At 41.8% G+C, this 12,091-nt stretch overlaps 1 protein-coding gene across 11 annotated transcripts in view; it reads right to left on the bottom strand.

The window, feature by feature from the left end:
* LOC101740085 (max-binding protein MNT) overlaps positions 1 to 9,786 on the bottom strand; it is a 56,311-nt gene extending 46,525 nt beyond the window's left edge. For 2 of the 11 annotated variants that reach the window (XM_012696836.4, XM_062673131.1), the window contains exon 1: positions 3,587 to 4,000. Coding sequence is in view for 1 of the 11 variants with exons in the window: in XM_038016501.1 (XP_037872429.1) it covers positions 9,634 to 9,703 (70 nt within the window). In the remaining 10 variants the exon portion in view is untranslated. Of the gene's footprint in view, positions 1 to 2,829; positions 2,920 to 3,372; positions 4,001 to 6,400 lie in introns of those variants that run through there. The other 9 variants (XM_062673132.1, XM_012696846.4, XM_062673135.1 and 6 more) reach the window with 8 other exon arrangements.
* Between the last annotated feature and the right edge of the window lie 2,305 nt (positions 9,787 to 12,091).

Below are 12,091 nucleotides of genomic sequence, written 5' to 3'. Positions count from 1 at the left end.
CAGTGTTAGCAACTCTCCGGTTGAGCCCCGCGAGCTCACCTACAAACGTTAGGGTGAAGCTGAAATAGCCTCTCAAGGCTATCAGCATAGGTAGGGAAAAAAAAAAAAAAAAAAAAAAAAAAATTTTTCAATGCAAACCTCGAACAACATAAAAAGGGATAAAATACATATTTAACAAGGTTGCAATTTCATATTTTTGTTGAGGAGATAGATTTTATGTTGGCGTACTAGCAACGCCGTGGGACCCGAGCAGAACGCGATATACCACTGAAGAATTGATCGATCCAACTGGTTGGATGATGATTAAACTATGCGCATATAAAATTAATTTATTTTTCTTTGCCAATGTAAAAAAGGAAATCAAAAAATAAATCCGAGCACCAGGAACCCATAATCAGCAGAAGGTCAATAAAGACATTAGGTACGAAAATGAAGTGAGGGAAGTTCGTGTGAAGTACACAGACCATGCAAAGTTTTAGAGATGAAACGGCACGTGCCTGTGTTTATACATATTACATAATTGCAATTACGTAGTTACGTCTACTATTGTAGTGTAAAAACACAGTTCGTACATGCCAGTGCGATTGCTTTAAAACCGAAACTCGGATTTTTCTAGAATCAACTGAATTGAGATTTCCTGTTTGTGTTAATTCGAAATGGGTTTTTTAAATTAAATAATAGTGTGTGTTCGGTTTATTTTTATTTAATCTGTCGAATCTAACATGTCAACTACTTAAAGTTATGTGAACTATGGTCAGTACTTCAGAAACGGTAACACTCATATTTAATCACAGTGAGGGCCGGTGAGCACGGTGAACTACGTATCGATATTATCAATCACGCGAATTTGAATATTCAATTATTTAATGCTGAAAAGTTCAAGTTTAGTTTTGAGCTCCTAGTACTTTTGTTCCGATTTCTAGAAATGTTCATCCCAAAACATTATTTAGATGTGGTGTATAAAAAATTAATGTTTTAAATAACACAAAAACTATTAAACAACAACACAGTTGTGCAACTAAACTGATAAAAATGTATTTGAATTTGAATAATCTGAAATCTAACTGGCTGGCTCTTCCGCATCTTCATTTACGTAGATAATGAAAAACGACTGACGCATCTGTTTCCGTCATTTTCGTTAAGAAAAATTAGTTTTACTTTTTTCACAATAACTATTACCACAAAAATTAACAAAAGATTAAATTAAAATTACATTCCATCGGGAATCACATCAAAAGGTTTTGTAACTTGAATAAGGATTTGAAATAGAACCTTATTCTATTATAGAAATAAGAATCTAAAATAGAAAAGATTCGATAAGTTTACAAAAGTATGTATTTATGTATTTCCAAATCAGTGATTATTGACGCACAGGACGGCAGCCTTCGGGTGTGAAAGGGAGTAAGTCCCTTAGGGTAGGGAGTAAGTAAGTCCTTTAGGGTTGTTCATGCTCGTTTATATGTCCTCTACAATTTATTTCCTCAGAGTCTACTTTATTACAAGGATAAATAGTATCACTCAATCCTTATTCGTTATTATCAATCCCGATCACGGAATTCTGATTACTGAAGCAAAATTCATTTATGAACACGACGAATTTATAAAAGCGTTATGAGAAATAGAAGAAAAAAAATTGCAATATTAAAATATCGATTATAGAAAACGATTTTAAAATTAACATGTAAATCGAATATTAACACTCGAATAACATTCGAGATACGGTTTTTTTTTATTGTTAATTGGAATAGCGGAATTAAAAACCTATGCCTTAGAGTTTTCACGAAAAAGATCAAAAAGAAGGGACAATATTTTTTTTTAATAATTTATTTTGTTCATTCTGCATTTCTATTTTCAAATACCTACGGAACGGAGCCAGCGTACACGCCGCTCGTCTTTTGAGACTTGACATGATAGAAGTCTCAAATGCATAAATTTTCTCATATTCGCAATTACGGGAACACAATATACGCATGAGAAAAAAATTGTTTTGATACTTTTTATTAAATAATTAGGTATTGATCTTTTGCGCGTCAAGTTTAGCGGCTTCAACGCCATCTATTGGGTGTACCAAACAGGATCATGTGATTTACCTAAATCTGCGATTCTCAAAATTTACTTGAGCAGTTAAATTATTACGAATGAGTGTGGTTTCTTTGTTTATAATCTATTGCAGTGTTTAAAAAAAAGGTTTTAAATATGTGTTGTTTCTGCATTTTTTATTATTATTATCTGATTCAGCAAAAATCCTAATGAGTGTTAACTAAATTATTTCACCTATGATTTGCGTCAGATCTCAACCAAATATTACTGTTGGTAGGACGTCTTGTGAGTCCGCACGGGAAGCAGTAACGCGTTTCGGTTTTAAGGGCGAGGCAGTCGTACTGTAAAACTGAGCTTTTAGAACTCATATCTCGAGATGGGAGGCGGCATTTACGTTGTAAATGTCTATGGGCTCTAGTAACCAATTAATACCAGATTGGCCGTGAGCTCGTCTACCCATCTAACCAATAAAAAATATATATAAAAAAAACTCGATTTGTAAGTTTTTTTTAAATATAATAGTTATTGGGAATGCCTACATCACAAAGGTATATATTGCGGGAAACTAGTGGCCTTGACTAGCACAATGAATACAAAGTAGAAAAGAGATCTGGAATAATTTAGACCGGTTTTTTAAATTTTATCTAACCTAACCTAACCTAAGAATAAGTCATCGAGCTCACAAATAACATAAAAGTAAAATGTATGACACTAGTTGAAAAAAAAACTTAACGGACGATTAAAATCTGTACATATCCAAATAAAATAATGAAATTTAATAAATATTACCTACTATTATTATTCGTCCGTGACCACTACAACTACAGTATTGAAAACATCGGAGATAATTTAAAGAAGATAATTGTGGCGAGATTAAAGCTTAAAAGTAATTGTAATTAATGTTTAATTCGTTAAACATTGCCCGATCGGAATATTTAAGGTTTTTTGTTGTTTTTCATTCTTTTCTGGCGAACGTTAGTGGTCCCTTCCAGAAAATTTACGGCACTGTATGAGCCTACTCAGCTAAAGAATACTATGACGTATCGACGGAGCGAGTCCGTAAAATCGTGCCGGGCCGATCTATTCCATAACGGCGAGCTTTAACAACAATCACATTATAATTAAACCAAGTTATACGACCTTAGGCTACCCAGCGACCTATAGCCGTGGATGGGACCACGTCTGGCACGTGCTTCGAAGATCATTTCATAAAATTATTTGACTGAAATCTTTGTAGAGACAAGCCAAGAATAACGACTAAATTTTGAATTAATATCGTCGCCATATTATTAATTACGCCACTTAGTATTAATAAATAGAGAGCTTACTGACGCTAACTACATGTTAGAAAATATAAAGGATTTTATGGTCCTTTGATAATGTTTGATAAAGTCGTAAGCGATGAATAAGTGGGAACAAAGGTGCAGACGGTCCGGAGACGGGACAGCACGAGGCAGGCGGTGCGGCGGGCACGTGGGGCTGGGCGCAGGTGCCGCCGACCTCGCGCTATCTCGTCGCGACACTCGAGGTCGTCATGATAACGCACGCTATTTCGAACACCCGTCCTCAGCTCCGTTCGTGACCGACGCAAACGCAACCGCTCAACACTGCGGACCTCCCGAATCGGAAGCGCGGAACGAAGCGAACACGCGAGCCGAACCGGAGCCGGCGTGTCGGACCAGCTGGATAGAGCCGCGATCGACCCAACCGCCGCCGACGCGATCCGCTCGACGACTGAAGCATCGGCGAGCCGGCTCGGCAGGTCTCGGCGGGCGGGGGAGGCGGGAGGTGCGCGACCTCCGCAGCCCCGCGCCGTCACTAGAACGAAATCGCGAGGGGGCGGGGCGCGGGGAGCCAGCACGCGGTCGGCCGCGACGCTCGCCGCTGCACCTCTCTCCGCGCTTTACATAACGCTGCACGAAACGAGGTCGGACCGTCCGCCGCGCTCTACGCTCACGGAATACCGAGAGGCTCGCGCCGATCGAACGTAGGTGATGAAACCGCGACATTAGCACGCAGATGTCGCGCGCCGACGAGCAGCCGCCGGAGTCACTGAACCTCGACCACGCCGGATAAGGTGAATGGAACACTGCAACCGAACAAAACTAGTGCACCTTTTTGTCGCCGCTCTCCTCACGCACGAGACAGTTCAGCTTTCTGAGGACCGTACGTGGCGCAACGCCGCCGAACAACCTCACTCCGGAGCGCGTACTACAATGGAAGTAACGAACGCAGATTACGAGTTCGATTTGGTAGTTCGTAATCGCATCGCATAGTGTAACAAATCGTCAGTCTTCTCAAACAACCTCGAACATCGACTAAATCACGAATACAGGTCGTTACTAATCGAACGGTAAATATAATGCAATAGGTACGCGCGGAATACGCGCATTAGAAATCGTCGAAATCTAGTTTTGACCCCGCCTCGCCGTTAATGAAGTAATTCTGCTTGCGTCATCAGCACTAATCTTCCTAATAGGATTTCTCGTCGTGTGTACGTTTGATGGCGCACTTGTCGACAGAGGCTATGCGCGCCGCCGCGTCGCCTGCACGTGGTAGCTGAACCGCGAGATTACTGCTCACAGCGCGACATAATACCTATGTACTATTTTCGATGTTTGTAAGATATTTTATGAAACTAAAATAGAGGCTGTGCACGCTATCACCTCCCATAAACACTCGAAATTATTCATGCGAGCTGAAAACTTTGATTCGTTCATATTATAAATCGAAACAAAGAGATCTACCGGTGCCGATAAACAGAATATGGGCCGATTTTACGGAAGCCGCGTCGAATTTGGTTCGATGTTCATTGTTGTCCGCACATGCCTGCCCTTGTACCCGCAGAAGAGGTAGCTAGGTCTGGAATTATAAGACAACAGTCGCCTAGTCGTGTCGGTAGCTTACATTTTTTATTTATTTTAATACTTCACTCAAAGTTTCAATCGGGGGTGCGGGGAGTCTCAGTGCAAGACTCGGTTGCAGGTTCCGATAAGAGGCTGGGCGGGGGGAGGGGTGGCGCATGCGTGCGGCGGCTGACCTTGACGCGGTGCAACGTGCAGTCCGACCGACAACACTTCCCCCCACAGCTCTTTGCTTGCCCCAGTACCCCCCTCCCTCGGGGAACTCCACGCAATCGTCTTCCCCCCTCGTGCCTTTAGCAACCACACCTGCCGGTTTAGCAGGTTATTGCGACGCGACCCGTCAGTGGCCAGATTCTATTTCTGGAATCTCGAAGCCAAAAGCCGTATTCGCGTACGAAACTTGCAAAAGTGCATCTCGATTGTGAATTCGCATCTTCTAAGTTATTAAAAATGATATACTTAGATATTTTGCGTGAAATATATAAAAAAACAAGAGCGATTTTGTTGAAAGCTTAATAGAGGAAATGAATAAAACGATGTGCAATCGATGTTAAAACACGAAACACGGGACTTGGGAGTGGAAACAGTGAGGGGACTCCACCCACCGGATGCCGAGATATGACTCGACGGCGCGCAAAAGCTTTGTGATTTATGCAACCGATGTACACAATGAGACTAAATCAAAACGATGCTGTCCAAAAAAATAAACGGCTACTTCTAAAAACTTTACAGAATCAAACAACACCGAGCAGAGAGTTAGACCTACCCCTAAATCACGTTATAAACAAAGACACAAAGTATTTACGTGCGTTGTTCATCAATTATTGTACGAGTTTCATCATTCATTGTTGAAGGTTGCTCCATCGATGCGGCCAAATAAAGAAATGAGAACATGTATAATTGTGCCTTTAAAGACAGGGTACCGGTTGCGCGAACGAAAGCGTGCAGAATTTCAAATCGTATACTTGGATACTCAATATTTTTTTTATCTCTAAATATTGCTAAGAACCCGATAATTAGAAAGAGTGATGTACCGTATGAACGCGGCTACTGGCCTAAACCAAACCAAAATGATATGGTGTCTTAATTATGATTAAGATTCCTCTATAAATGAGGATTCGTATAACTGAGAAATTTGTTGTAAGACGGTTATGAAGGTTTGCTTACAAAAAGCTATTAATTAAATTATAAAAGTAACAGAAAAGAGACATTATCAAAAGCATATTAGAAGACTTGATAAACTATCTTAAAGACATATCCTATTACTTAATTGGTTGCCAACTGGAAGGAAATATACGATTAGAAAGACAGAAACGGAATTTGCAAACAACGTAATGTTATTTACTTGAAAACACTAAAGAGTACATTCGAAATGGGATATCTTATCTATATTGAGTACTTCGACGTTTGACGATCCACTGTCTCTCACCAGAACTGATAGCGTATCACAAACAGTTCCTTACATAAGCCTACAGCACAAAATAAATATCGAATACCAATTTCACAATACTCAAACGATAGTCTCGATAGGAATACGATTCTTAATGCGTTCGCAACTAAAATACTTGCATCTGGAAAGGCACAAATACGAGCACACGACCGCGTCGCGATAATTTCAGTTAAACTAAAGAGAATGACGTGTACTCGCACACACGGGCGGAACAGAAGCCGCCGCCGCGGTGCGTGGTCGGGCGACGCGCACAAACAATCGCCTGAGCGACGACGGTCCTGTCGTGCGGGGTACAAACACGCCGCGGCCGAGTGCGCGTCCTCAGGCGGATGCCGAGGTCGGTCCCTTTCACCGGCGCGGCGGCGGAGCGACCTCACGCAAGCCTTGTTGACGCGATTGTTCAGCGCTTACCCCGCCTGCCTATCCGACGGCAATTAGGCGCGTAGCGTCTGCTAACTGCGCATTACGATTCTGTGCATAAAACAACAATACTACTATGTAAGCACATTGTTTCGGTTTGAGGATTAATTACAATGAACCTCTTTTCAATGCTTGATAAAACCTAAGTTCTAATTAACTTAAAATTTACGTCATTCAGTTGAAAGGCTCGTGTCATATTTTAACGGTAGGCAGCGGCTTGAGTCTGCCCCTGGCATTGCTGAAGTCCAAGGCCAACGGTAACCACTCACCATCAGGTCGGTCGTATGCTCGTTTGCCTAGAAGGGCAATAAAAAAAATCGTGAGACCTAAATACTAAATTCTCTATCTAAGATTTTCTAATTTTGTCATAACCCGAGTCCATGTTGATTGATTGCGAGGCTCGATTCAAAGCAACAACTTGTTAACTCATTTCAATAAAGTTAATATCAACAGGTGGAAGTCGTATCGCCATCGATACCGACCTGTTCAACTATACTATATGCAAATTCAAGTCTGGGCAAACTTTCTAGTTTTAGTTTGAAGAAGATTTTCGCTAAAAATAGGATTCGTGAATACAACGTCTGATGAAATAAGTTATCTTCTCGGATAACGATTTGATAGTTTTTTTATTATAATTTTATGTTAGAGTTTTCAAATATATACTCACCTTTCTGATAAGTAAATTATACTCAGTTTAAAGTTCTGCGTTTACTTTATTTCTATAACTCTATTAAGATTTTGCTCCTTTATGTAATACATATTTCTATAATTAATGTGTTTAATGAAATGCGTATAAAAAACTTATACCAAATACCTTAAAGTTAGCAGATTAAAAGAAAAACTTCGAGGTAAAAGCTAGACAATACCAAACATTTAGACTAGACATAGTAGTCCAGATTTTCATTTTAAATATTCCTTACTTGTTATTAAATCAGTTAGTTTCCGCGAGTGCATAATATAATCATTTTGCTGCAGCATTGGGTTACAAAATTGGTCGACAATGGACGACCAGGCCATATTAGCCGGACTGACTGATATCATAAGATCCTCGGAACTGATGCTATTAATTCCTGCATTTTGTCAAGCTGTCGGTATAAATGTAGCTATTGAACTAATCAACTAAACCCCCCAAACGATGAAATATTTTTTCCTACCTTTGCTGATAGCCTTGAGTGGCTATTTCAGCTTTACCCTTGCGTGTAGGTGAGCTCTCGTGGCTCAAACCGGAGTGTTGCTAACACCGGCCCTAGCAAGAGCAGTGCTTCACAGAATCTACCACCGGATCGGAATCGCAACTGAGAAGATCCGGCGAGAAACTCAGTGGGCTACGATCAAGTGAAAACATACTTGTATTTTATACATATCTTCTCTCTTACGTTACGGCGGTCAGCGCTATCAAAAGCTCAGTAAAACCGGCGATAGTTGATAAGTGTCGAACAAACACGATAACGCGGTTTTCGTTTCACAGGCGCGCTCGGCTCGTGTTTAGGAAATCACAGCGAATAGCTGGTATTAGTAGTTTTTAGTTTTGTTTTGTGTTGATTTAATGTTCTTCAGGTTTTTCGTTTTAGTTTAACGCGATACCGACTCTTGAATAGGTTTTTAATGATTTCGTTTAAATAATCTTTTATTAGCTTGCTTCAATTGGTTGGTTGTAATCTTAATGAATTGTCAAGTATATTTCCGACGAAGAGAAAATCGTGTAGGTAACGATTGAAAAAGTTATTTGTGTGCGTTGTACAAGAATGAATGTGCAATGTATTATTTGGTTTTAACCACAAAATAATTTCCAAGCTGAAGATTTAAAGTCGTTTTAGACTAGCAAAATTTCATATTCTTAATTTTTAAAATATAGCTGTCAATTTATTCCCTGTTATTTCTTTAACAAGAATCTTCTTAGAGCGGTAATTAAGATTGAAATCATCTGAGTTCAGCGGATCTTGTTTCTGTTAAAATGTACTTACTACTTAAATTATTAAACATTCAAAAGGGCAATCAATTTTGTTTCATCGTGCGACCCTTTTTTTCTTTGCTACACTCTCGCTGCTTATTCGAAGGCGATTTCTATTTCATTGATTTTAGCGTCATGGTGGAATCGAGTTGAACATATAAACAAAATAGGAAAAAGTGCCCTGATCGTGTTATCGGTCATACATTTGTGTGAGGTGCTGCTTTGATAATGATGTGGCGTCACGGGCGGTCACAATGGCGTGTTGTAAATGGTACCGTTTATCGCGAGTTTCGATAATGCACACCGAGGCAACGAGTCCATCACGAACAATGGCCGGCGCGAGGCAGCACGCACCGTTACGCAACCCCGCCTTGTGCCAGTTTTTCCTCTAGTCAGTTTACATACAGATTCTAAAATTCGTATCGTCCTGAGGATGACAAGTTATTATGAACATCAAAATGCAGAGCGAGCCACCGGGCGTTGCGCGTGCACACGTCCCGCGCCCCCCGCTGCCGGCGTCCCCTCCCTGCGATCAGCTGACCGAACTCTCCAGCGCCCCCTGCTCGCCGCGCCGGTGCGTCACGACTCCACGTACACACCGCCGCCCACTCGCACCACCAGCAAGTGCCGAGCGATGAGCTCTCTTTCGCCGCTCGGACTCATAATATTAATTAGACCGCCAATTGATACGAAGTTCGACACAACGAGCCCTTATGAACCACGGCCAATTCTGCGTGTACGAATAGAGGTGAACGTGCGACGCGTGGCGTTCTGCGAGTGAATTTCAGGCTTTCTTTGTTTACGCGGGGTGAGGCGAGCCGGGAGCGCGCGGGGGACGCCGACCGCGTGCCACTCAAGGTCAAGAGCGTGGGGCGCGGCGCCACACGCAGCCGGCGCGGGCTACTCACCGGCCTGCAGGCGCCGCTCCTGGAGCTCGATGTACCGCGCCGCCTCGAGTAGCGTGTCGAGGAGGCTCATGTCGACCGCGGCAGGCGCGCGCGGTCCCGGCGCGCCCGCTGTCACGCCGCGACTGGCACGCGGGCCCGGTGCCGCTCACGTGGCCGCTGCCGCCGCCGGCCAATGGGTGTCGAGCGCGCCGGTCACGTGACGACGCCGGCCGACCAATAAACATCATCGTAGCGTTGACAAGGCGCGGGGCGTGCGCGATCGATGTCGTTGCAACCATCGTGAACTATCGCATGCATGCCCCCGCCCGTAAGCCGGTGACGCGGCACGTTCCACACTTGTTTATCTGTTATTTTTCCTGTGCTATGTATGTACGTGTCGCCAGTCGTTATTAATGCTAGCACGATGCGTTATTTTGGACGAAAACCTAAAGAGATTCGCAGCAAGTCAACGAAACCCCGCGTTTATCATATTGCGACGAGTCTGTATACGTGCGAGACTTCGACCGACTTTCACTTCCTCGATAGCCGCTCCACAACATCAAACAAGTTGCATGAGTAAGGTGAAGTGAAAATGTGTTATCGGCTTTTCATTATGCGTATTTCTAAACGCATTGTGTCAATGGTTGTAGACAGTAAGTAAAGTTATAAAAGATAAAATATCAATCATCAAGAACAAAGGGATGTGATATGATGTAATGTAATAGAATGAGTAAACTAAACAAATAAGGTGCTCACATACATACTTACTTATCTTCAAGTACTTTTTGTGTTTCCATGTGCCATCTTCAAAGAATGTTTAATTACAACTACAAATTATTTTAGTTAAAAGCTGCTTGACTAAAATATATTGTACCTATGAACAATTGAATGATAAAAATGCATTAAAATGCGATGGATGGCGATGGTATCAACTTCAAGGAAATTGTACAAATACCTAATTTAACTACCTATGTATTTAAAACCTTTCATTTTCCTGTAACTGATGATAGATAGTGTCACCTATATAAAGTAGCTATCGCTCAATGTAACTTCATAATTATAGTTGTTGAACATAATAGGTAGGTATGTATGTATGTAGATATTTAAATGTACCTAAGTATTTTATTTGATAATTGGCTATATCGATCCGCAATGTCCAGATGTAGTACCTATATTTTATACGCTTTATATGCCCGTAATACAAAATAACCATAATATAATGTAGATACAAATGTATTTACACTAAGTGTTGATAATAATTACTAAATGCACTCACTTTTTTATTATTTACGACGAATTCACGGCCGTCCTGGTGTTGTGGTAACCAACCAAATTACACCGTGCCGGAGCTCATAAACAAGAACTTAAACGCCGCAACCCACCTTGAGACATGAGGTCTAAATCTCTGTTTTATAGTTACAACGGCTGTCCCACCCTTCAAACCGAAACGCATTACTGCTTCACGGCAGAAATAGGCGGGCTCACCACCATACAAAGTGCATAAGGTATCCCATACTATCATTTCGCACTAATACAATTGTTTTTTTTTTTACTACCTATGCTGATAGCCTTGAGAGGCTATATCGCCCTAACGTGTAGGTGAGCTCACGGGACTCAAACCGGAGTGATGCTAACACTGACCTTAGCAAGAGCAGTACTTCGCAGAATCTACCACCGGATCGGAAACGCGACTCACTGAGAAGATCCGGCGAGAAACTCAGTGAGCTGTGTCTGTGGGGTATTTCGCTCGTCGAGCTAGACGACGGGTTCGACGAGGACGTTGACCGGTGCTTGTGGTACCTAAAAGGTAGCTAATTAATGGATCAGGAGGATCCATGATTAAGTGTTTTGGGCGACGTCGACTGTTTACCATTCGGCCTACAGAATCGAGTATGTAATTTCCAGCGGCTATGACAAGAGGATTCTCATGTCGTGCCGCCTTCTCAAAGTGAAATTCGTTGGTCTGAGCCTCTGTGTCTAGAGGGACGTTGTTTCTAGCCATGTCTAAAAATCTATAATAAAATTAACTTATCTCAGTAAACCTTCACAGGCGCTTTTAAATCGTCGCGAGTAACCCACTGAGTTTCTTGCCGGATCTTCTCAGTGGGTAGCGATTCTGATCCGATGGTAAATTCAGGGAAGCACTGCTCTTGCTAAGGCACATGTTAGCAGTTTCTCAGAGAGCCCCATGCGCTCATCCACCAATTACAGTTAAGCCCGAATAGCCTCTCAATGCCGCTGGCAAATAGACAAAAAAGTGGCTTTACAACTTATCCGGAGTTTTCATCCATCATCAAAAAATATGGTTAGAATCAAAACTAAGTTGCAAGCAGCAACAGCATTTTTAACGATGCTAAGTATATTTCGCATTACGCATCCCACAGGCATACTTACGATTACCTGTAAAACAGGTCCATTTTAACCACACAAGAACGAGGTTTTCGTTCTGGTTACTGAGGAAATAATTAAAAACAAACAC

The sequence above is a fragment of the Bombyx mori genome, chromosome 16, assembly GCF_030269925.1.
Source record: "Bombyx mori chromosome 16, ASM3026992v2".
Taxonomy (NCBI): domain Eukaryota; kingdom Metazoa; phylum Arthropoda; class Insecta; order Lepidoptera; family Bombycidae; genus Bombyx; species Bombyx mori.
The sequence above is the reverse complement of the archived record's forward strand: the minus strand, read 5'-3'. Positions and strand labels throughout refer to the sequence as shown.